This window comes from Rhincodon typus, chromosome 4, assembly GCF_021869965.1.
Source record: "Rhincodon typus isolate 14 chromosome 4, sRhiTyp1.1, whole genome shotgun sequence".
In the NCBI taxonomy this organism is placed as follows: Eukaryota; Metazoa; Chordata; class Chondrichthyes; order Orectolobiformes; family Rhincodontidae; genus Rhincodon; species Rhincodon typus.
In genome coordinates this window covers 50,386,470-50,413,693 of record NC_063335.1, presented here as the reverse complement: position 1 = coordinate 50,413,693, position 27,224 = coordinate 50,386,470, and the positions used below count along the sequence as shown (strand labels likewise).

The window sequence follows — 27,224 nt, the reverse complement described above, 5'->3', positions numbered from 1 at the left end:
GTGGAGTTCAGCTAACATCTAACAGTGACCTTCGCTCGGGACTATCATTCTTGCTCCCCATAATAAAATGCCATCCTCTATGATGATCTGGTCTCGCCAGTTCTAGGAATGTTTCAATTCTGGTTGTTTCCTCCATCACCACCAGCTGCTTTAGTTTTTCAAAAGCTCCGGGACGGATGTGGGAGCTGGAGCACCTTTGATCGCCCTCACTTTATCTTCGAATGGGTCTAACTCGGGGCAAGCGATGGGTTTTCTCTGTAGCCCAAGTAGGTGACTTGTAATGCCTGGAACACACATTTTTCCCTTTTAAGGTATACACCCACCTTGGACAAATGTCTAATGACCATGTCCAAGTTCTCTAAGTAGTCTTTGTTGGCCTTCCCTGTTATTAGCACATCATCCAGACAAATAGCGATCTGGGCTAGGCCTTGTAAAGTATTCTTCTTCGTCCACTGAAAAATGGCACAGATTGATGATACTCAATGGCAGTCTCATATTAGTACAAACCCTTATGGGTATTGATTATAGCATTCGTCAGGGAAACCAACCGGAGGCTTGGAGACCGCTTTGTGACAAACAACTGCACTTCCCAGTCGCGAACCATTTCAACTCCCCCTCCCACTCCTTGGACAACATGTCCATCCTGGGCCTCCTCCAGTGCCACAACAATGCCACCCGAAGGTTGCAGGAACAGCACCTCATATTTCGCTTGGGAACTCTGCAGCCCAATGGTCTCAATGTGGACTTCACAAGCTTCAAAATCTCCCCACCCCCAACCTCATCCCAAAACCAGCCCAGCTCAACCCCGCCTCCTTGACCTGTCCGCTTTTTCTCCCACCTATCCGCTCCTCCCACCTCAATGACCAACCCCCACCCCCCCCCCCCCCTCCTACCTTCCAGCCTCATGCCCGCCTCCTTGACCTGTCCGTCTTCCCTTGACTGACCAATCCCCATCCTAATTCCCCACCTAAACTCACCTTTACTGGCTCTATCCCTGCCTCCTTAACCTGTCCATCTCCTCTCCACCTTTCTGCTCCTCTATCCACCTTCCATCATCGCCTTCCCCTCTCCCTATTTATTTCAGAGTCCCCTTCCCCTCCCCCATTTCCGAAGGGTCCAGACCCGAAACGTCAGCTTTCCTGCTCCTCTGATGCTGCCTGGCCTGCTGTGTTCATCTAGCTCTACACCTTGTTATCTCTTTGCCATAACCCTGCCCATTTTACTGTGAGAGGAAACTCACATAGACACAGCGAAGATGTGCAAACTTGGCATAGACATCGCCCAAGGCTAAAACAGAAATCCGGATCCTTGGCGCTGTGACGGTCATTATCGCATTGCTGTTTTGGAGACCTTGCTGTGCGCACATTATTTGCCAAGGTTCCTCCGTCTCAACTCTTACTACATTTAAAAAGTATTTCGTCATGAAAAGAACTCTCTAAATGCTAATTATTTTAATATAGCAACAATATGGAAAGAATAATCCATTTCTCTTGACTCAGAATTTTAATTTCACTTTCTTAAATAGTTGATCTCCGGGAGGATTACACATGAGTCAAGACTAGACATTGTTTTTAGGTGAAATAGCGTTAAAGAGAAGGGCATAATTGGACCAGGAGATTCAATGAAACAGGAGTAGGTCATTTAGCTCTTGGTATCTTCTGCCATTCTTGAGATTTTGGCTGAACTGTGACCTAACTCTTTATAACTTGACTTGCCTCATATCCAATGTACCTTTGGTTAACAGTGTCGTAATATCTCACATAACTAAATGTAAAAATACTAATTCTATTTCTGAAAGTCCTGGCTACTTTTTTTTAAAGTATGCTCCCTTAGCCCTGTAGTATTTAATCTTGAAAGTTTATGGTTAACCTCCATATCTTGAAAATATCTACCAATCACCTGTTACTTTTCTAAATTTGAGGAAGTACATTGAATTACAGGTATAATTCTGGATAACCTATGCTGCCCTCGCTCTAAGTTCAATATATCCTTTCTAAAGTGTGCTCAGAACCAAACACCGTGCTTGCACTCAATATACCTGCTTCACCCTGTTACCTTGAATACCTTCAGCTAAACAACCTTTATCAATCTCGGTTGTTAAATTAACAATTGACCAAGCATCAGTTGCCATTTGTGAGAAGAACTTCCAAACTTTTGCCTTCTAATAGAGATTTCACCCTGAAAGGTCTGATTTATTTTTAATTTAACACATTGTCCTAAATTCCCAACAAGCAGAATTGTTTTTTCAATTTACCCTATGTGATTCCCTTTAATACCTTGAAAACTTGAGTCAAATATTCTTTGAATCTGGTGAATTCCAGGAAGTACGGTGCTAGTTTGTTTTAACTCTTAGTTATTTCATACTTGCATTCTAGTAAATATATGCTGTGGTGTTGCCTTCCTAAGGTATTGTTTCAGAGCTGCTGACAGGACTCCATGTGGTTTAACCAGGGCGTTACCATATCTTAAGAATGACTGATGCATTCTTGCATTCTAGTCCTTTTGATATAAAGGCTAGCATTTTCTAGTTTGTTTTAAAGTTTTTCTGTAACTGTATGTGACAATTTAATATTTATTACTAGGGCTGCCCAAGTCTCTTTGCACCCCAGGACTTTAAAACTTCTGCCACTCAAAATAACCTGTGCTATTCTTCGTATTTTAAACTGAACAGCTTTTTACTTACATTGAAATCTGTTTCTCACAATTTTGTCCATTCATTTAATCAGTAAATATCTCTAGTTTTATGCTTACAACTACACTGCTTACAATGCCACTTTGCATCATTGGAAAAAATTGATATGTGCTACTCTATTGCATTAACTAAATCATTAACGATTACAGTGGACCACAATACCAATACCTCTGACACCACCAATCACATCCTGCTATTTAGTATTACCTGTCCATTATTCCTAATGTCAGTAGCTCTGTGCTCTCAATCTGTTTTTTCATCTCCAGTCTTGGATGAGACTTTATCATTTAAATATTGAGAAGACTACCTTCAGTCATTGCTACAAACTCCATGCCCTTGGTATTGGTTCAATTTCCTTCTCAGTCACTATCTCAAGGAACCAGTCTGTTTTCAACATCCAAGCTCAATTTCTGACACCATATTCACTCTCATAAAAGCCACATATTCTCATAGCATCAAGTGTCTTTGCCCATCTGCTGCGGAAACACTGAGCCTTGCTTTTTGTCATTTCTAGACTCAGCAAGAAAAGCACATAAATTGCAAGCCTTCCATCCCTGCACTGTTAATATTGGCTCATCCAATATTTGTTTGTATCATTCTACCCATCACTCCTTTGTCACTGGCTTCTAGTTGTCCAACATTTAAAATTTAAATTACACATCCTCCTGTTTCCTTTTGTGGCCTTGCATGCTCCTTGAGCACCATAATTTCATTCTTTTAATCTGGTCTCATATCCCACTGTCCCTTGTTTCCAAAATCTGTGCAATACTTTGGAATTCATTCTTTAAACTTCTCCTTTTCCTCCTTCAAAATCCTCTTTTAAACTCACCTGACAAAATATCCAGGGCACACTTATCCAACCAGATTCCCCCTCCTGTCCTTTGCCAAAAGGGCTAGCTGAACCTAAATCACACCCTCCCTTCGTAATCTTTTCTACCTTTTTAAACCAACTTCTATTAGTGTCCCCATCTTTTGGAGAGTTTTGTTACTTGCCAAGGTGCAGTTCAAATTTGCACACTGTTGCCATGGCTAAATCACTGTTCTTCTAGTGTAAACTTTGCAGGAAGCAAGACAGCAACGACTGATCCTATCCTTACTCACCATTCACATACTGACCACAACATTTGTCCATATTCTTTTCTTCCAACATTTTCCTGGTGTTCTAGCCAAAAGGCAGGTATAGATATCACCCCTGCTGGCTTAAATCATACTCAACATGGTTCAAGCTCTGCAACATCCTTGGCTCAGTTCTTTCTCTCTCAAAGAGCTGAAACTTTGCAATATTTAGTTTAAAGTTTTGCTGTAATTATTATATTTTTTAAAAAAAGTTAAATAACCTACCTGATTTGACTCCGAAGACTTTGCTGAGCAACTAGTCGGTTGTTTTCAGCAAAATGAGCTGTGAATCTATATTTATACCTACTTCCCAACTTGATAATTGGCTGATTCAAACTTAACAATTGTTAACATATATGTTAATTTTTTTGTGATCCTTGCACATTTAGTAAAATCCTAACTTCAGTTCTGTTAAGCACTGGGTTTAGAGGTAACATTGTGTTAGCGAGATGTTGATCATTCCAGCAAATGACTCTCCCAGCCAGTAGAAACAGCATTGTGGTCTCTATTGGCTAGAGTGTGTGTTCAAATGTATCATGTGCTTTGCAAATTTAAATTTGCATAGACTAACATTGGTGATGGAGTCTTTGAAAAATCTATAAGTACAACTTATCTTTCTATCACTTAACAACATGTTGACAGGTTTTGTGTATATATATACAAGGTCATAATTGAGTAGAATTTGCATTTAACTCTCAGAAACCAAAATAAGCCACTCAGCCCCTTGAGCCTGTTTGCACCATTCAGAACAAATTGGGCAGAAACGGATAGAGGCCTGAACAATATTGGCTGTGGCAAGAAATCTGGGAGAATCATATGAGAAGTTCACTGAGGTCTTCATTGACGTTGGGAGGAACTAGTTGCATTTTTCATCAGAGTTCCAGGCATTGAGGTGAGATTCTTGCCAGAGAGCGACAAGGTTAACAGGAATATTGCTTGTCCTGAGGCTCATTAACTGCAGAGCTTACCTCAGTAAGATGCAGCTTCCTAGCCTACTGCCTGCCATTGAGGAAACTAGATGCTGAAAGATCCTGATGTGAAAATCAAAGTGGTTACCTCATGATTCCTGATGCTGCTTCACCTCCAGGCCTTCATCTTCAGCACAGGGCACCAACAACTCGGCATGATCTGTAGGCAGTGGCTGCACATATCCTACGTCCATGAATCTTGGCGTCAGACACTTGTCAGCCTCACCACATCATCACTGCATATTTCCAATCCACTTGAACCATATTGCTGCACAGGCATCTGCACAAAGCTGCTTGCAAAGCTAACACATCCATTCTAAGGTATGGTGCAGAGAACGGTACCCTTCCTGCAGATATCAGCTAACCTGGGCTTTGTACAGCTGAAGCAATAATTCCTCCTTTTTGTTCAGAGCTCCAGTACAGTGGCAGTATTATATCTAGTGAAACTGAAAAATGTTCTTCATAATTTCACCATAAAGATGGAAAACCATTGCAAATTAACCACAGATAAATAATGCTGTTGTTAAATAGCAGCAGGACCTGGTGTTGTAAACGGCGAGCTCTGAGGCTATTGTTCATTTATTGGACTATTGGCCAGTTTTTGTTTTGTTTACCCGTTGATTGTGTGCCCTTTCTCTTTGCTTTATAAAGAGTCCTCTGTATCTGTTGTGGCAGTCAACATTTTATGCCCTTTTTTTTTTAAAAGTTAATGTTCATTTCTGAGTAAGCAATGAAGGAAAATTGAGAATTCTTTCATTTTTACAATGTAATCGATCATGTTCCTTGTGCATGCTCCTTAGTAGCTTCTGACGTTGTGTTTGGTGTCCAGACACAAGTTCTACACCTATGCAGCATTTATGCAAAATATTAGTTGAGGGTTTGTAGTTGTCCCGAGTATACAGAATTTCCTACGTTAGCTACAGCAAGTAGAAGAAAATCAAACGATAACGGAGTTTGCCCTGTTTGCTGTACAGTTGGTAGCCAGAAAATCAGCTCTGTTCCATTTTGTGCATCCAGTCAGCCTCACCTATGTAGGCATTTCTAAATTTGTGGTCAAGATGGTGTATTTGATGATGGACAATCAAAGCTAAAATGTTTCACTCAAACATCTACATTTCCAGCATGGCTCACCATTCAGGTAATCTTGGGACACACTTTTTTTCTTCTTTCTTAGTCTAGGGAACTGAGGCTAAATAGGGCTGTCTTGTTGCTAGCCTAGCTGAGTTTACCACAAACTTAAGATAGAACCGGGGTGCCGCTGCTTCATAGCACATTGGGCATTGCATTTATGAACAGAACCGACCGGAAATTGAGCACATTTCTGCAGAAACAATGTTCCTTTAAAAAAAATATGAAAATCTGAAAAGATTTTTCAAATATTGCAAAAGTTTTTCTTGGGATATTATTCAGATTATTTGGAGGCTGTGATGATGCATTATAGGCTATGGAATGAGCAAACTGATGGACTAACTGATCTTTCTCTTTGCATGCTGTCTCTCTCCCCACAAGTCAACAAATGTGTGGGATAAACATAGTCCCTCAATTATGTACAAAGGCTGAATACTGTCAACAGTGTGAACAATTAGATTGCAACTTCTTGTTGGAAATTGTTCTTTATGGATGTGTTGACTTCACATTTAATTCATGGACAAAACTGACTGTATCTGTTTTTAAACTTTTTTTCCATTCAGAATATGAAGATGGTGATCTGTCATCCTGGGTGACCAAAGAGAGATTTTTAGGATACATTCACATTGATGGTTTTGCTTTATATGAACTAGCAGAGACAGGTACTTGCAGCTCTCATTTTTTTTCTTAATCTTAAAATCCATGTTTGTTTGATTTTAAAGTTGTTCTTAAATTTGCGACATTTTATATTAGGTGTTGGGTTTATGCCCTCAATCCTCATGCTGTAAGTTCATAGCTTTATCTAAATTATTGCAGGATTTACCGAGTGAAAGGTGAACTGGATGCATACAGAAAAATGACATCTTGTCCATGATAATGAACCAGAAGAACAATGGAGCATTTATCTAAGAGCTAGCTATGGAGATGGCATGCTCATTGAGGAAATCTAATGGGTGGTAGAAAACATGTTTAAAAATGTGGATTTACAATGTGGAGTGACCCTTCATTGAGCTTTAAGTTCCTCTGCAGGGAACAGTTACTCTGAAGCAATGAGAATTTTTTTTTTAGTTGAGTATTGCCATGATATCTCACCCCCAGAAGAAGGGAAGGAAACTGAAGTTAAAGATCCATAAAATCAAAAATGGATGAAATTTTATTTGCAATGTCTGTCCACTAATTTGATTGTAAAGAAAAATGCTTCTGATTTGGCTGAGTGATTTTCCTGAGTGCCTCTCAGGCATGCATTTTAATCACAATGCCTGTCCCATGCACCACAACTATCATTCTCGGTGATGTGCTTCTTCCCCTTGACCTCATACCTGATTAATGGTGAGTTCAGAAATTGGAGTTGCACCATCTTCCAAAATTTGTTGAACTCAAGTGACCCACAGAAGTTTGCCTTTTTCAGCTGTTTCATCTATTTTCTGACTTGTTCTCTATAGTATCAGGAATAAGAAAACATTTTACAGTAATTGTGAAAATCTTCCATGTTCAATCAGTTCAAAGACATTAGGCATTGAACTTCTGAACAGAACCAAAAGCACCATAGACCATCATTTGGTTGACAAATATCAGTCTAGTCATAGGTGCCTCTTTTTTAAAATTTGGATATAATTGTTTTAAATTGACTAGTTGCATTAGTTTAAACTTTTAATTAAATGGGGCTTTGCAAATAGGATATTTTGGAAAGCCAGTGATGGAAGAGAAAAGAGGTAGGTGTACAGAAAGTAAAGAAAAGGTGCGTGCCACATTTAACAAATGGAAAGTCAAAAGTAGAACGGAGAGAAACACCTAATGCTGTTAATAGCAAACCAGGAAATCAGATTGAACAACTGGTGCCTGAGTCTTAACCTAATATTTTAAATCTTTCTGACTTTAATACTGTGTTTGTGCAACTAAAATACAAAATGGTGCTTATTCTAAGAATAGTGTTCATGCATTGAGCTAATTTGGTTCAAAATTATTCTTTGCAAATTGTTTCATGCTTAATGGAATCACTTCACTTCTAAATCTTTGTTTCTCCAGGAAAACTGGTGGTGGTTGCAGTTATTGACAGCAAGAACTCATCAGAAGCGCATACTAGGTAATACGATGTTCCTTAGAATTGCTAGCCCTTCAGAATTGCGCTGGAAACTCCATGAATTGCCAGTTTAATCTGCTGGATACTTCAACCTTGGGAAACATCCATACCAACCTTTTAAAAATAAGTTTTTCCTTTTCTTTGAGCACGTTATGGCCAGTGAATCAAAATATCGGGCAGGTGAGGGCTGGGCAAGCTTGTGTGTCAAAGTCTGCCTTTATTGGGTAAGGTGACAAGAGGCATGCAACAAAACCTTGAGAAAATATGTTCAATTATGATCACAGCTTTCCTGTATCCTGAGCTATATAAATTCAGTTGAATATTGCTAGGTACACCAAAAAGTGATATTTCTATAATTATCTCTTTTTGTCACCCTGCTAGAAAAAAATAAATATTTAATATTGGGTTGGTGGTTTCCTTTTCACAACAAGCTTTTAATGTTATCTTGCATATGTACTGTGATGAACGTGGTCATGCAAATGAGGATAGAGTTGAGCTCTGTGTTTTGGGTATTAATGCAAATGACCCAGTTGCCTTAGTGCAAGACTATATTTTGTCTCGATTGCACCTTTCGTGAGAACCATAAGAAATTGTATGAAGCATTGTTTTCTACTTTTCAGTCATACCCCCACACATCCTCCAAAGATACTTACGATGTAACTGATATTGCATGGTTTTGGTGCCATTGTCCTGTGGAAGTTAAAATAAATCATGTAGGGGTGGGGAATCCTTACATATAATAAGATCTGATTAACAGGTGCCAATAAAATTACAGAATTGCACGCTGAATTTTTGTACTGAATGCTTTTGCTTTTACTTCAATCAATGTATCTGTCATCAGTTTTTCAACATCATACTCTAGATCCTTATGTTGGTCCTCAATCAATTCCTGTATTGATCTAAGCATGCCTCACACTCCCCAGCATGAATGTAGAATGGTTAACTGCTTAAAGGTGGGATATTCTGATTAAGCAGTCATCATTCTTTACATGCAATATTAGCATTGTCATCAGTTCAGTTTCCAATAAGCAGTTTCATTGAATTATTCCTCTTTCAGTATTGATTTATATAAAATACAGTGGATATATAAAATACATATTTGCACATTAAAGACATTCTGTTCAAAAAATAATCCAGTGCATTGAAACTTGAATATTTTTACCATACTTGTGTTTCACACAGAACAAGTAAGATAAGGTAGAAAACAAGAAATTAGAAAGACTAAGAAAAATTCTTGAACCTTGGAAATTTCAACTGTTGGCTTTTTATTGCCGTTACGAATTTGTATTCACTTCTTTGTTAGTTGCAAGATAAACTGGTCCCAACATGTGTGAAAAATAGCACATGCAAATTGATTCTGTATAAATATTCTGTAATTTTTCTTCCGAGTTCTTATCTGTTTCGAAGCTCTGTATCCACGCAAGGCCACTTTGCGAGGTTGGCATGAATGCTAAGTTATCTGCACACTTGCTCTAGTTTCAGCACCTGCAGGATGTTCACATCATTTCTAGCACTGTAATTATGAACAAATTCAATCTGAACCTGTCCTCAGATTACAGTAAAGATAGAGTTTGCCAACCTTCAAACAAATTAATAAGTTTAATTGTCAAATCTTGCAAGAGTGCTTTCTTCAGTTGTGCATTGTTGGTTGTCAACAAAGCTTGGCCCTTCTCTGGCTTCAGCAGGTTTTTGCCCTGATGGGCACCTTTAAGAAGATGCCTGTGATTCTACTAGTTGTAAAAATTGCTTTCTACCAGTTTTTCAACCATCATTTTCATTGGAGTGTGGTAACTGCGATGACAAAACTGAATATCGTCATTAGTTGTTAATAGGTCATGTGTATTAAGGTTTAGAGTTTTGTTATGGCTACCTCAGTGGCATTTCTCAACTCAAAGCTCAAAATAAATTGTAATATGTTAGGACAAGCTTATCCTTCACACTACTGTCTCTTTCCCTCACAAGTAAGCACAAGTTCAGTTTGCGAACATTCGGGGCAGGATTAGGCCATTCAGCCTTTTGAACCTGTTCTGCCATTCTAGATCATGCTGAGCATCTATTTCAATGCCATATTCCTTCACTATTCCCATGCCCGTGATGTCATTAGTAATTGGAAATCTTTCAGTCTCTCTCGTGAGCTTATTGATTGACCTTTTACAGTCTTTTTAGAGAATTCCAAAGATTCACCACCCTGTAGGTGAAGAAGTTCTTCCACATCATTCCTAAATGATCTACATTTTAACCTGAGGCTGTCCCCCTTGGTTCTTTAACCTACAGGCAGGGAAACATTCTTTATGTCTATGCTATCTGTTTTAATAATTTTGTAAGTTGCCTGTCAGTCTTCTAAACTCCAGATAATACAGTCCCAGCCTCCTCAAGTCTATCAGGACTCAGTCTGATGAATTGTGGCTGCACTCCCTCTAAGGCAAGAATTTCCTTCCTTAGAGAGGGGACCAGAGCTGCACTCAATACCCTAGATGCAATCTCACTAGTGCTCTACAAAATTGAAGCTAGACTCCTTTGCTCCTGACTCAAATCATCCCGCAATAAAGTTAATATACAATTTGTCTTCCAGATTACGTATTGTGCCTGCATCCTAGCTTTCAGTGACGTAGAAACCTAGAGGTCCTTATTCCTCTTGTAACTGCATCACTTTCCAATCTTCCATCTAAGAGATGCTTATGCACCTTTGATCATCGTATCAAAATAGACAACCTCACATTTATGCATACTGTATTTATCTGCCTTGCTCTTGCCCACTTATTTAACCTGTTAAATCCTCCTTGCGTCTTCCTCAAAACTCTCATTCCCACCAAATCTACAAACTTGGAAATATTACATTTTAGTCCCTGTATCCAGGTTATTTTGTGACACCCAGGGCTCAAGCACTAATCCTTGCAGCACCCCACTGATCACAGTCTGCCAATCTGAGAATGACCCAATTATTGCTACTACAGGAGGTTCTGCTATAACACAATAGTTGCGTTTCAGCGCACATCATATTATAGAAAATCACGCTATAAACGTAATGGGGCCTATGGGAATAGCGGGATTAGGGGCACAAAGGACACATAATTACATTTTCCAAAATTTTTCCTCACCTGCCTAGCTTCATTCTTATAGCTGCAGTTATAATGACAGTTTATCAGACACATGATGCTGCAAGGAGGCATTACATTTACGAATCTGACCTTGTCTTTGCAGTGAAGTGACGGCTGGGCTTTAAATAGAGTTCTGATACTGGAAATCCCAGCAATGGTCAGTACTGCATGATAGTGTGAGCATGATCCAAAAGAGGTGAGCAGTGCAAAATTGTGTGAGATAGAGCTCACAGCCAGCAACCCTCCATGAAACTCCCCTATAATTGACATGTCGGCAGTTTTTAGTAAAATTCCCTCCTGCATTTAAATGCTGATCTGACCTGACATTCCATCGGCAGACTTCTAGATAGATTTTCAGATAAGTGAAGCAGAGGAATCTGACCTTTTTTCTGTAGCCCATTGGCAATGAAGTTAATTGTAGGATTAAAATGTGTTGTAAACCTGAATAACATTGTGTTCAAATAGTGCTGAAAAAGAGTAGGTTGTAGCACAGACAGCTTTTGGTATAAATGATTTGCATTAGCAAGTTCAAAAATTCTTACATATTAAATATGTAATAAATACAAAATCTAGGCAAAACTACTACACACAAACGTGCATGTTTTAACAGCACTCGTTATTTTAAACAAGACTTCATTTTTTTACTTGTACTGTCAATTTAACATCGGTGTCCATTCTTCTGTTAAATGAGCTGCATTTTTAAATAATGCATTTAACGTGTTCTGCATAAACTCGCCAAACTAAGACTTCACGCATTTTCCTAATAAGACAGTTGCTCTTTGTGTGATATTATTTGAGGTTTATGACATGTGATTCCATTGACTATGGATTGTATTATAACCAACACAAGTTTGCGTTTAACAAGTAGCGTTCCCCTATTTGTCAATCGCTTTATAGCCAATTCACATTGCCGGAACACGTGTTAAAGGAGAACCCCCTGTGCAGTTTCTGCCTGTTATCCAATCCTCTGTCCATTGTACTTTATTACCTCAATCCCATGCACTTTAATTTTGTTTACTAACCTCCTGTGTCAGACTTTACCAGAATCCTTCTGAAAATCTAAGTGCACCACATCCATTGTGTATCCTCTTATTGATCTGCTAAAAATATGCTCAAACTCTGTATCAGGTTTGTCCATCATGCTTAAATCTGTCCAGTCAGACAACTATTTCAATATCCAATAATCACATCCTTGAAAATGGACTCTAATATTTTCCCTACTACTCACTTCCCTCCAAACAGGTCCCTTGTTCCCTGTTTTCTCTGTTTTGCACAGTGGGGTCATATTAGCAACCTTTCATTCTGTGGTCACTGTTGCAGAATTAAAGGAATTTTGAAAGATGATCAACAATGCATGCACTATCTCTGTAGGCATCTCTTTCAATACTCTAGGGTGAAGGTCATCATGTCCCAATATTTGTTTCCTGTTGTTTTATATACATATTCTCTTTTCCTTTTCTTTATCAATTTCTTCATCATGCTTTGATGAATTTAAAAATTTTCCCTTACCCAGGCTTGCAACATTTTTAAACCTCCTTGGTTCATCTAATATTTTATTTAGTGTCCTGTGTTAGCCATAGCACTCATGCCTTTCCCATTGGGCACTTTAGCCTTAAAGGAAGTTGTTTTTTTGAAAATCAAACATTTAGTTCTTTAAATATTAGCCATGCCTATGTAATAGCAACCATTCTATTGTATTTTTCCAATCTACTACAGCCAGCTTTCTCATATCTGCATCATTGTCTTGTTTAGGTTTAAGATCCTGATTTCAGATTGAACCTACGTCTTTTTCAAATTTAATAGCAAATTCTACCATACTGTGGTATTTCCTAAAAGTTCTTTTACAGCAAGTTTATTAATTAACTCTTTCTGATTGCAGAATACAAAAACTAAAACTGTCTATGCCCTTGTTGGCCATCAATTCACCTATCTTGTTGTAAATACTGTGTGTATTCAGAGAAGTGCTTTTAAATCTGCCTTCTTAATGCTACTCTGTAGTTTGACTCTGAGGTTTGTGTCTGCTGCTTTCCACTTTCCAGCTGTAACAATAGCTTTGTTTTTATTCTGTCTGAATTCCCACTTAGATTCCCATTCCCCTGACCGTTTAAACCCTCCACAACAGCAACAGCAAATCTCCTTACATGAATATTAGCCCCAGTTCTGCTAAAGTGTAACCCATCAACTGCCCCAGAAATCTAACATTTATAATTTTTGTACCACTTTTCTAGTTGCATGTTCATTTGTTCAACCTACCTCCATTCCATCTCCCACATTGTTGAGGAATTAGTGATTAGTTTCCCACTTTATTGTATTTGGTTGATGTGAATCTTCTGTATCAATGATGTATCCTTTCAATTTGTATTCAAAAATAATTTCGCTCATGCTTAATAAATTATGAATGGTCTCAGATTTCCAAGTCACATCTCTCGTGACACCATCTCTGACCTCATCTCATCTGTAAAATGTAACACCTACTCTTTGGAGTCCTTTCCCGCTATACTCCCATTCCTGGCTCTCTTATTAGCTGATACTGGTAAGTACTTCTCTCACCTCTGGTACTGTCCTTTTGACTTCGGAAACCACTGTCATCACTTACCCTCAAATTCCACCATTTGACTCCTCTGTCCTTGAAAACCATCATCTTAATTACAGCATTTTTTTTTTATTGCTAATGCTATTGAACATGTTGCCTCGCTTTGAGACTTCCTTTTGGAAACTCTACAATCTAGTTTCCATCTATACCATAATGCCAAAGTCAGGAGTGCCATCATTTGACTAACTATGGTACATTATTTCTCCTCACCTTGGGACAGACTTTGACATTGTTGAATAAATAATTATCTTTTTCTTTTTTTGTGTTGTCCAGCTCAGCGGCTTACTCCTAATTGATTTTACTTTACACTCTTGTCTATCCAGTCGTAGCCAGCACATCAAAAGCAATGCGATCCCTTTCAAAAACATCATTATTTCCACAATCACCCATGGATTAATCACTGATCCTGTCCTTCCCCTTCATATTTGGATGCTCAATTGCATCTCTCATGGCTTCATCCCTCCTTTAACTGAGTTCAAAGGTAGAGATGTCATCCTGCAGTTATGCAGGACATTGGTGAGACCACCCCTGGAATATTTGTCTGCGGTTTTCAACTCCCTACCTAAGAAAGGGTATACTTGCATAGATTGCAGCAGAGGTTTGCCAGCCTGAGACTGGTCATGACAGGACTGACCTATGAGGAGAGATTTATTCTATTGAGCCTGTATTCACCAGGGTTTGTAAGGATGAAAGGGAATCTGATTAAAGTTTATAAAATTCCAACAGGGCTGGACAGACGAATTGTAGGGAGAATGTTTTCCATAACTGGGGAGACCAGAACCAGGGGACGCTGTCTCTGGATACAGGATAGACACAGAGTCATAGAAATCTACAGCCCAGACCAAGGCCCTTCAGCCCATTGAATCTGCACCAGTTTAACAACAAAGCACTTAACGATTCTAATGCCATTTTCCAGCATTTGGCCCCTCTAAACCTGTTGTCTGTTAGCTCAAATTTATGCAGTGGCCATCAATCCCTCCATCAAGGAGAAACATTCCATCCTGTCTACCCTATCGATTCCCCTCATAATTTTATACATGTCTGGCATGTCCTCACTCAGTCTCCTATGTTCCAAAGAAGACAACTGCAAGCTATCCATTCTCTCTTCATAACTAAAACTTGCCAGTCCAGGCAATGTCCTAGTAAATCTCCTTTGTGCCCTTTCCAGTACAATCATGGCCCTTTTATAATGTGGATACTAGAACTTCACTTGAAGGGTAGTGAACCTGTAGCATTCTCTACTACAGAAAGCTATGGAGGCCATTTTACTGAATGTAGTCAAGAAAAATATACGTACGTTTTTAAATTTTAAAGTCATCAAAAGTATGAAGAGGAAAGCAGAAACATGGCATTGAGATAGAAGATCAGCTGTAACCATTTTGAATGGCCTAGCTGGTTCAAAGAGTCAAATGGCAAATCCTGCTCCTAGTTTGTATTTTTATCTCCATATGACTCTCATACCCAACAAACCCACCACTAAACTCTCTATTGCTCTATTCTCTCCTCCTTGTACTCTCATTCTTCATTCTTCATCTTTCATCTCTTACTTGTTGTGTATTACATCCTCCTTATATAACTTCACCATCTCACGTGCCATGTTCACGCACTTTGCTTTGTTTTCCATTTGCTATTCCATTTCTTGTCCCTCATCTGTTTTTGAAGTGTTGCACTTGAGAAGCAATGGTCTTCTGCTATGCTTCAGAGTAGCCTTTTATAGTTCGGTGAAAGTCTTTGATAACTTGGGTGAAATTTTACACACGTTAGTTAGTTGATTAAAGGAATGGGTTGGAAGGATAGCAGCATTTTGCTGAGTTAATAGTGTTCTTGTTCCATGCACTGGTATTATGTATAAAATGCAAGATAAACTGCAATGCATATGTATGTTGTAAAACATCTAATTTTTTAAAAATCTTTTTTCAGCTTAAAGGCCATTACTCATGAAGTTGCTACTGCATACAGGGAACAGTTTCACAGGTTTGTTAATAAATATTTTGAGGATGTAGTAAACACATTGAAGAGGATAGTAGCAGACTTCAGGAAAACGAAGTCTGATGAAATGGGCGAGACTCGTTACAGGTGAAATTTAGTGCATAGAAATTTGACTTGAAGGAAGAATTTAAGAGAAGCATTTTAAACAAAATAGTAGAAGCTTAAAGATAGTTCAGAAACTGAGACCTGGTGTTCACATATGCAATCTTTGATGGTGACAGTGTGGTTAAAACAGTTTAAAACACGTGCAAGATCTAGGTCTTAAAATGATTAGCATAAAGCACAGAAGTAGGGAAGTTATGCTGAACTTTATTGAACATTGACTCACTTCGAAATGAATTATGTTCACTTCTGATGACCATACCTTGGGAAGGATGCCAGGCTTTGAAATCGGTGCAGAGGAAATAGGCTGAGGGACTTCATCTCGATAGATGAGAGAAACTACGATTCAAGCATAGATATTTGAGGGATATTTAATAGAGATGCTCAAACTTATGAGTTTTAATATTATACATAGTTGGAAATTACTTACACTGCCAGAACAGTCAATAAACAGAGGAGGTGGATTTAAGACAGTTGGCATAAAGCACGAAAGGGAAGGTGACAGTTTCTTTATGTAGGAGTTCTCATGGTCTGGAGCATCCTGCCTGAAACGGCCGTTGAAGCAGATTCAATACTAACATTCAACAAGGAATCAGAAATACCTTTGATAAGGAAAAAATGGTCTGTGTGAAAGAGTGGGTTTAATTGCCTAACTCTTTGTAAACGCTTTCGTGACGGGCCAAATGTATTATGTAATTCTGTGATTCTCTAAATACTACCTGTCTGAAAGAAAACTTCTGAAATCATAATTCATCCTCTTCAGAATAATTGTAGTCGCACAGAGGAAGACTGTTCCCAATGACCAGGGAGTCCAGAACCAGGGGTCACAATTTAAGGATACAGTGTAGGTCATTTAGGATTGAGATGAGAAAATTTCTCCACCCAAAGAATGGTGAGCCTGTGGAATTCTCTTCCACAGATATTGGTTGGGGCCAAAACAAGGAGTTTTCAAGAAGTAATTAAACATAGTTCTTAGACCTAAAAGAATCAGTGTGGGGAGAAAAAGGGAACAGGGTACTGAGCAAGAGGACGGTACTGCGCAGGATGATCAGCCTCATTCAAAGGGCCAAATGGCCTACTTCTGCACCTTTTCCATGTACATATTTATTTCAGTATTGAAGTTCTGAAATTGTATCTATTTCAATACCACCTAATCTATATGGTAATCAGAACAGAATAGGGTATTGCAAAAGGAACATAACATTTAACGAAGAAAATTTTAGTTAAGGTATTATTGCAGTACTTCATAATCATTTCATCATCTTGTTGAAACAACTTGGGACAGAAAAACATGTAAGTGGAAAGTTACATATTCAACAGAAACCAATCTTGTTGGCAAATGTAGTGTTTGTATTTTAACATGATTTATTTAAATTGATATTATCCATAAATAATTCCAAACAAACATACCACAATAGGGTTGTAAAAGAGTTGCGAATGTTTTATTGCTCATAGTAAACTGCCAGCAAACCTGCCTGTACGTCTTACATGACTGTCCTGCCCTAATGCAAAGTCACCGATTGCCAACAAGATTGGTTTCTGTTGAATATGTAGCTTTCCACTTGCATGTTTTTCTGTCCCAAGTTGTTTCAACAAGATGATGATAGAATATTTCTCTATGAGAGAGAACAGCCAAATTCCAAATAAAACTTCATCTAATTCCTATCTAACTTCTCTTTAAACATAAAGGGGTTTCCGCAATATGAATAGTAATAGCCAAGCAAGAGGAGGTGGGTGGGTTTGATGAAGCACCAAAAAGGAATCTGCACATGGAGGCAAAGAATGTGGCTGAGGTACTAAATTAATAATTTGTTCCTGTCTTTACAAAGAAAGAAAATGCTGCCAAAATAGGAATTAAGCAAGATGCTGGATGGGCTAACAAAGGTATTAGAAAGTGAGTTTGTACTTAAAGCTAATTAAAAAACCAGGACATCAGATAATGCTGAAGGAAAGTTGGAATTTATGGAGGTACTGGCCTTAATTTCCCATGCCACCTTGGTTAAGGGAGTCGTGCTGGAGGACTTGTGAATTAAGAAGTGTTACACCCTTAGTTGAAGAATGTTGTAAAGATCTATCCAGGAACTCCAGTTTGTCAGTTTAATCTTGGTACTGGAAAGGTTTTGAAAGTAACATTCTTGGACAAAGTTAAGAGTTGCTTGAACAAGTCCAGTTTTTTAAATGAAAACCAGCGTAGATTTTAAAAGAGGCAATTTGTATTTAGCTAAAGTTATTAAATTTTTGGTGATGTAACAGAGATGGTTCTTGGGTGTAATGTAGTTGATGCATTTGTGCTTCCAAAAGGTTTTGGATAAAACAGTACGGAATAGACTAGCCAGCAAAGTTGAACCCCATGGAGTAAAAAGTGGTAGCATGAACGGGAAATGGGGGGTAGTGACATTAAGCTGGAGAGGGCTCAGAAGAGATTTACCAGGATGTTGCTGGGAATGGAGCATTTGAGTTATAAAGAGAATTTGTATAGGCTGGGATTTTTTTCAGTGGAGTATAGAAGGTTGAGAGGTGACCTTATAGAGCTTTATAAAATAATGAGGTGTCTTTTCCCGAGGGTGGGGGATTTCAAGACTAGGGGACATATTTTTAAGGTGAGAGGAGAACATTTTTAAAAAGACATTAGAAGCAGTTGTTTTGCAGAGAGTGGTTTGTGTGTGGAATGAACTTCCAGAGGAAATGGTGGATGCAGGTACAGTTGCAATGTTTAAAAGACATTTAGGTAACTACATGAATAAGCAATGTTTGGAGGGTTATGGGTCAAGCGCAGGCAGGTGGGACTAGTTTAGTTTGGGATTATGGCCAGCATGGACTGGCTGGACCAAAGGGTCTGTTTCCATGCTGTATGACTTTGCGGTTAAAGCCTTTTTTTAGGGAAGATATGCATTTGGGATCTCCAGAGGTCAGTAGCAGGACTGCTATTTCAGGTGATGAAAATTCATTGCCTAGATTTGGTTATGCAAGGCACAATTTCAATGCTTGAAATTGACACAAAATAGTGATAGAATTCAAGAATACATTGGCTGGTGGAATTTAATGCAGAAAAGTGGTACATTTTGGTAGGAATGATGAGAGGCAGGGAAGGTTGAGAAACAGTTAAAAAGTCACATAGGATCATGGCCATGATTTTTCCCTCTGTGGAGAAGTGGTGAGAAGGGGAATTAGGGCAAGTTAACGCTGGAAAGAAACATGTTTTTTCTCTGCCTCAGCAATTAAATGCTAGATGAGACAGTCCAGGTGACTTTCTCAATTCACCAGCAGTTAAGGCCCTTTTGCATGGTCAATTATTAGCCAAAAAGGGCTAAAATCACCATCTTCCCAGTCACCTGATTCTACAGTGGTTGAGAAAGGTGGCTCATTTCCCAAATGGGAAACCATGATCCATGAGGAGATTTGATCAAACTGTTTAAAATCATGAGACATCTGGACATAGTGATGAGGGTAACTTCCTATTGATGGAAAAGGAAAGAACCAGAAGAGACCAGTTTAGGGTAATTGGCAAAAGAACCAATAACAAGTTAAAACTTTTAAGTACAGCAAGTGTTTGAATTTAGAACACAGACTGAATGTGTGATGGAAGTAGATACATTCAAGGCTGCCAGATGGGGATACAGTGGATAAGCATCTGGATAGAGAAAAAAAGTCATAACAGGCATGCGGGACTATTTTAGTTTGGGATTATGTTTGGCATGGACTGGTTGGACCGAAGGGTGTGTTTCTGTGCTGTTTGATGCTGTTTGATTCTGTGATGATCCAAAGGATAGAGGGCGTAGTTTCAAATCATTGCTTATGAGGTTTCATGAAGTTATAGGACTGAAAATTTATCCACTTTCTTATTAAAATAAACAAAATAAACATCTAGAAGAAAATGTGTGAGGGATATGGTGATAAGGCAGTGGATTGAGGCAAATAGATTTTTTTTGAAACAGAATCGATGCAAATGCAGTAAGTTGAATGTTTAAATTTCTATCGTTCTGTCATTCCTCTCTTGGCACAGTGGTAGTATCCCCCTATCTCTGGGCCAGAAGAGCCAAGTTCCAGTCCCACCTGCTGCAGAGGTATCTAATAACATCTCTGAACAGGATGATTAGAAAATACCTTCTGTCGTTCCTTGAAAGAGAGCCTTGTATTTATAAAGCGCACTTCCAAGTGTCATGGCATCTCGACATGCTCCGAGGCCAACAACAATCAATTGTAATTCAAAGAAATTCACACGTCACATTACATAGATGAGACTGCACAATTAACAATGAGATAAAGGAAAGATGATTTTTGTTCAAGTGATATTGATTGAGGGCACTTTGCTGAAAGAGCTTTACTGCTCCTGTTTGAAAAGTGCCATGGGATTTCAACATCAACATGAGCACCTCTTATGCAACAACAGCTTTACAGCACTGACTGAACTCTGCACTGAAGGCAAAAACTTGTGTTCATCAACACAGCTCTGATCTATGGAAATGAGTACTGTTTCAGGGGGTGTGCTAAGGATTCTTAAAATACATTTACTTGAAACATATTGTGTCAATTTGTTGACAGGAATTTCCAGTTTGGGCATATAGATGGAGCTGACTACATCAACAGTGTCATAATGGAGTAAGTATTTACTCATTTTTAACTAATTAGTTAATTGTTATGAAATTTTAAGATGTGCTAGGACCTTTCTTAATGTACCATTATCTGTTTTGAATAATTCCAATGACTTCAACAGTGAATGTTTCTTTATGTTAAAATCATTGGTGATTATGTTGTCTGAAACTTTGTAGATGTAGCTTTCTTTGACTCGAGGTGAGGGCAGCACTAAATAAATAGTAATTTTCATTTTCTGTATTACATGACTTGTTTCACCTTTTCACTCTTAATCTGTGGATTTTAGGGATAAGTTTATAAAGAATACACTGCAACTGGCCCATTTTTCATTCCATGGTTTTGTTTGCGTTTGGAACATACTATTGCTTTCTCTTTCCAAGTATCAAGGAAAGGAAAATCTCACAGAGAGCAAGAGAAAGAGTTTCTCGGAATGTACAGACAGAAATGGAGAGTTAAATAGAAATCGAGTCCAAAAACAAAATGGGAGATTATAGGAACAGTGAGTGACAGCAAAAGAGGAACAATGATACCAAATATTTCTCAATAGTGAATTTAGGTATTGCAGAATTTTTTTGGGGGGCGCGGTGGGGTGGAGTCTGACACTGAAGTACTGAGAAGATGTAATGGTATCTTTATGAAGTGTACCACATATTTTAATCTTTTCAGGATTTTGTCTTCATTTCTGTGTAGGGAATTGCACATGGATTAACAGAGAAGACAGTAACCCAGAGAAAAACTTAAAATATATGTGCCTCATCAATTTTGATGACACTGGGATAAGGAAATTTTCAGAGGCCCTCTAATAAATAGGATCCTGCTGCAAATTTCAAAATTGTGCCTTGGGTGAAAATGGCCCCACTGCCAGTAAAGTTTATGTTTTACGTTTTATCAGTCTTCTTGTGAAGACACTTTCTCTAGTTTGGTGACCCTTGGCAGCCTTCTGGTGTCTAATTGAAGTGATTTAGATGGTGTATGCCAACAAGTTACTTTATAGTAAGAGGCATCATAGTTGAACTGTATCCTATCTCTTGCACACACCCACATTTTCAGTGGGATCCTTGAACAGCATTCAGAAGCAAGTACATGAATGGATTTTCTTCCCACTGACACTTCTGCAGCACCAAAGCCTTCGCACCAATGATGGCAATCCCACTTCCCTTCAGATTCTTCAGATCTCTGGGGTATAGTCCAACTGGTCTGAGTGATTTATCCACCTTCAGACTTCTCAGCTTCCCCATTACCTTTTCCTTAGTGATGGCCACTACACTTACATGGCCACTACACTTACATCTGGCCCCCGACTCTCTTGAAGTTCTGGTATGTTGCTGGCGTCTTCTGTTATGAAAACTGACGCAAAGTACCTATTCAATTTTTCTGCCATTTCGTTGTTCCCCATTACTACTACAGCCTTTGGAAAATTCACTAAATCGATGGGACATCCACACTAAAACTAAGTTACTTATGCATGTTTCAAAACTGCAGTAATCTTTGTTTTAACCTGCACTTTATGAACTGGCAAAAATTACGCACCTGAAATACTGGAAATTTACTGTATTACTGCAATGCCTAAGTGGTTAGTTGAGGGTGCGAGTGATAAGGCTAACTGCCGGTAAGTTTTATTTAAGGCAAAGTTGCATTATTATTTAAGTGATTCATGCTGTAAACAAAGTGTAACGGTGATATATACACCCTCTGCATTACATGTCTATTACTTAGTGTGTGTTTTTATATTGAATATGTGGACCTCTTGATCAACCAATTATTTGATCAACCGGTACACTCCTGGTCCCATAGGTGCTGGTTAATAAAACATTTGCTGTACTACATTTTGAATAGGATCAAGAATCAAGCTGATTACTGTAGAACATGAAGTTAAAACAAAAGTAACTTTTTAAAGACTTGTTAAATTCACTCATGGGATAAGTGTGTCATGGGCTAGATCAGCATTTATTGCCCATCTGCAATTGTCCCCGAGAAGCTGATGGTGAACCACTTTTTTGAACCACTACAGTCCATGCTAGGTAGGTATACGTACAGTGTTGTTGGGAAGGAAGTTCCAGGATTTTAACCCAGTGTTAGTGACGGAACAGTGATATAGTTCCCAGTCAGAATGATATGTGGCTTGGAGGGAGACTGGTAGGTGGTGCTGCTTCCATATTAGGTGGCAGAGGTTGTAGTTTTGGAAGTTGCTATTGAAGGAGGCTTAGTGGCTACAGTGCAGCTAATGTGGTTGCAAGATCAAACTCACCTTCCTAACTGCTTGTTTGATAACGTGCTGCAGTGCACTTACTGATCTTTTGGGAGAGCCCAGTTTTTTTTTGGCAAGAACATGTAAGAGGCTGGGAATCTTGCAGTGACCATCTCTTTAACTCCTCAAAATCTGTCCAGCGCCTACAAGACGCAAATCAGGAGCGTGGTACAATACTTCTCGCTGGCCTGGATGGGTACAATGCCACTGACACTTGAAGGTCAACACCCTCCAAGAGAAAGCAGTCTGTTTGGCACCCCATTGTCTAACTTTAATATTCACTACCTTCACCACTGACAAGCAGCAGGTGTGGATATCGTCTACAAGATGTACTATAGCTGCTTCAGGTGTATTTCTAGATGCCACCACTAGATGGGACTATAAGTTCATTCATGCATATTTATTATCTGTTCAGTTTAACAAAGTTGATCAAAATCTTCAATAGAAGTGTAAGCTGAAATGTTAAATTATTTTGTATAAATTGTTACTATTTCTTCTTAAAAAATTCCCTTCTGCGTTTTCTTGCAGTGAGGTCATCGTTCCTTCCATTGTTGTACTGAATACTTCAAACCAACAGTACTTTATACCAGAAACAGCAATTGAGAGCATCGAGGATTTAATTAAGTTTATTAATGACATCATGGAAGGATCAGCACAAGTAAGTTTTAAGGATAATACATAGTTCTAACACATGTATCTTTAAATAGTATGTTTAACGGTAAAAATTTCTCCCACTCTCTCTTCCCTATATTCACCACTGCCAGTCATAAGCTGCATTATGCACAAGGTTAAGATTTGGAACATAGGTGGTGTGGGCTTGCTTTCTGGGAGTATCCTGTACTGAACAGAAGAAAACATTTCATGAGAGAGTTTGAATTTGAGTTTTTTCTGTGAAGGATATCGAAAATGTTTCAATTTCAGAAGAAGTTCTCCTTGGTGTGTCTGGGTATGATGCTGAGCTTATTAAGCATTGTGTTGAAATTGCTCATAAATTCAAAGAGAATGGTGTATTTGTCCTAGTGGACATTTTCAGATTACCAATTACTGCCACTTTGACTGAATTATGCTGTGAAGTTTGCAAGTTTGTTACAAGCTTTCTCTGTAGCATTCAAGCCCAGTTCATGGTCTTAAATTTAAACCATTTTTGATTTTATTTCTGGGATTCCATTTGTCTTGCTTTTGTGTTTTAATGTTTGACAGTTATTACAAATATTCTTGCACTTGATTTTCAGGCCCAAGGTGGAGACAGTTTCTATTATCGTGTTAGAAGGTTGTTATATGATGGAAAATCAACCATATTAGTGAGTATTTGCAAATTTCATTGCCCTTGCACTTCTTTTTCCAGAAATTCTACTTAAGAAATAAAATTACTTTGATAAAAAATACAGTGCTTGGTTATGGGACCTTATTGTTTGTTTGTTGCAGTTTTAGAATTTCTGCATGAAAAATAAATCATTTCATACATTTTAATTGTTTTTGTGACCCTTACCAAACAAAAAGTCTGAAGTTAACAATTTTCAACATTTGGTTTGTTTTTAAAAAACACACAGCTTTGCAAAAATGGTACACAGCACATTAGCAGTTATGTAAGAGTCATAGAGTTATACAGCACATAAACAGACCCTCAATCCAATTCCTCTGCGCCGACCAGATATCCTAAACTGATCTAGTGGTGACAGGTGAGTGGTACCTGGTAACTAACAGGAGGTTTCTTTATTCATGTTTGACCTGATGCACTGAGGCCTCATGAATGTTTCTCATTTGAGAGTTGGGGAAACATGCCATAGAAGCAGAGTTTTTCTTTTGGCCGTACAGGCAGTGTCTACTCCATTAAATTTGTCCACTAGCATTTGTTTCACTGTATTCCCACTAATTATGGATGATGCCATTGAGGCATTGTTAATGGAACAAAGAACAGGACAGTACAGGAATAGACCCTTCAGCCCACCAAGACTGCACCGAAATTTACTAGTTTCATACCTGGAATGAGTGGGATGTTTATGGGGATAGATTGGATTTTTTTCTACGGGGGACGCTATACAAGACACTGATGAGGCTGCATTTGGAGTACTGCATGCAGTTCTGGTCACCCTACTATAGAAGGGTATTATGAAACTGCAAAGAATGCAGAAAAGATTTATTAGGATACTACCCGGACTAGAAGGTTTGGGTTATAAGGAGAGGTTAGATAGGCTGGGACTTTTTTCCCTCCAGCATAGGAGACTAGAGGTGACCTTATAAAGGTCTATAAAATCATGAGAGGCTTGGATAAGGTACAAAGCAAATAGCTCTTCCCTTATTAGGGGAGTCTAACACTAGAGATACAAAAGGGTGCAGAGAAGCAAATGTTTTCACACAGAGGGTAATGAGTGAATGGAACAGGCTGCCGGTGGTGGAAGCGAGTACAATATTGTCATTTAAGAAGTGTTTAGACAGGTATCTGGATGGGATAGGTATGGAGGGATATGGACCAAATGCAGGCAAACAGGACTAGTTTAATTGTGAAAACTGGGCAGTATGGGCAAGTTTGGCCGAAGGGCTTGTCTCCACGCTTTAGAGCTCTATGACTGTATTAGAAGCGGAGGGAGGGTTGACTTAAATGAAATGTACAGGATCCTGAATGGACAAGGTAAACATGGAAAGGGTGTTTCCTCTTGTCAGTCTGTCCAGAACGAAAGCCACTGTTTTAAAATTAGGGCTTCACTTTTAGTACAGAGAAGGGAATTTTCTTCTGAGGGTTGTACATTTTTGGAACTTACTGCCACTAAGTGCTGGAGGTGGGGTCACTAAATATTAGGTAAATTCCCATTAGGAAGGACAATCAAAAGGTTAGTCAGTGGTAGAAGGGAATATGAAATTCAAAACGCAAGCAATTTAGCCATGCTTTTATTGAATAGCAGAGCAGCCTTGAGAGGCCAAATGTTCAATTTCTGCTCTTATTTCTTTTGTTTGCAAAGGATCTCTGATGATGTTACTTGTAGACTGAGTAAATTATTACCTGCAAAAGTTAAATCCTCCTAATGACTCTTAGAGAGTGGGAAATCCTTCTAATGACTCTTGGGAAGTGGGAGTTATGAATGGTGACTATAAAAGTGACAAATGTTTGGGCATCTCTATTCAAAATAGTTGTCAATTGGGATGGCATTAAAAGATTACTGTTACTTAAACTAGTCAACTAAACCTTTGCTGTGAGTACAAGAACTGATTCATCTTTACTACAATTCGAGAAGAAACTTCATCGCTTTTCATCTATAGTATCTCCCAGGCATCACTTACAACAGGATACCTTGCATGCAAATTTGCAGCTTACCCACACATAAGCAAATACAATTGCTTCAATTAGTGTTCTAAACTGACAATATCAAATTTTTCAGAGGCAGTTGTCCTTGTTACAGCTAGCCTAATTTGGATGGTTAAGCAATTTAGGATTAGTTTTGAATTTTATTTCCTTTCTCCTCCATTGTGCACAATTGTTTCAAAAGACAGTGTTTTATTCAGGCCACGTAGTTTAATTTGTGAAGATATCATAACTGAAGCTTAAACCTGTGTAGGAAATCGGTGAAAGGAAAGCAAAATTTAATCTTTAAATTGACTTTTGGAAAATAGTAGACCATTATACATTACAAGATTATTAAAATTTGCACCAAGCTACATTCAAATGACATTGGTAAAATGCTAGTCATTTCTGTATAGTTGCCTTCATTGCTTTATGTAGTAAATTAGTAATTGTTCAAGAAGAATTTTCTCTGCTGAGCAGTCTTTTTAAAATTAATCAGAAGTACATAGCATTACTCATAAATACACACCGAACTATAGCTGTTGCATGCCAAAGCCTAGTCCTTAAGGAAGGAAAATCCTATGTCAACAACTGCAAGGGCAACAAAAGTTCCAACGGAGGAGCCAGTCCTGGAAACAAGGTATGAGTAGAAATCCTTTCACCACCAGCAAAGGACATCACCATGAGACACTCATTATAGACTTTGTCCTTCCAGATTCAGCTTATTCAGCAATTAAAATGTGCCTGATGAGCTCAGGTGGCCTCACCTAAAGTCTAAGCCTGCAAGTGTTTTCCTTCTCTTTCTTAAACAGTATTTATCTTCAGCCTCCCAGCACATTTTGATTTGCCTGTGTATTGGGGAGACGAATAATTAAAGGAAGCAAAGTCATGATTCAAACCCTTGCACAATAATGTAAGGATTTTGGCCTGTAAGAACATTGTATTCTTAACAGAATCACAATTTTATTGATTTGCACAACATTTTCTTCAGTTTAAAATAAACTCAAACTTCTATGAACTTTGGACCGTAAAATTCAAAAGGAATCATATTTTAAAATCTACACCTTGTTATCATAGCTCATCTGTTATCAAGTTTCTGTCAAGCACCTGACTGACAGGTGCAGAGACAGTGTTGGACAAAATGAGGAAAGGTGGATTCTGTGTGTCGTCAGGACAAATGTAGAAAACTGAGCTCCTGTTTGTGGATGCAGCCATCAAGCTGCAGCATGCAGAGGTGGAAGAGGCAGGATCAAGGACTGATCTAGTGCAGAACTCTGGAAGCAAAACTGTGGGAGTGGAGAGCAGAAAGAGAAAGAATTTCTAGAGATGCCATGACTCCA

At 38.6% G+C, this 27,224-nt stretch overlaps 1 protein-coding gene across 1 annotated transcript in view; it reads left to right on the top strand.

Moving 5' to 3' along the window:
- Positions 1-27,224, top strand: part of tmx3b (thioredoxin related transmembrane protein 3b) — a 134,141-nt gene that overhangs the window by 94,524 nt on the left and 12,393 nt on the right. The window contains exons 10-15 of the mRNA XM_020517218.2: positions 6,468-6,566; positions 7,930-7,987; positions 15,596-15,649; positions 20,309-20,365; positions 23,136-23,265; positions 23,840-23,908. Of these exons, the coding sequence (XP_020372807.2) occupies positions 6,468-6,566; positions 7,930-7,987; positions 15,596-15,649; positions 20,309-20,365; positions 23,136-23,265; positions 23,840-23,908 (467 nt within the window). The remainder of the gene's footprint in view (positions 1-6,467; positions 6,567-7,929; positions 7,988-15,595; positions 15,650-20,308; positions 20,366-23,135; positions 23,266-23,839; positions 23,909-27,224) is intronic.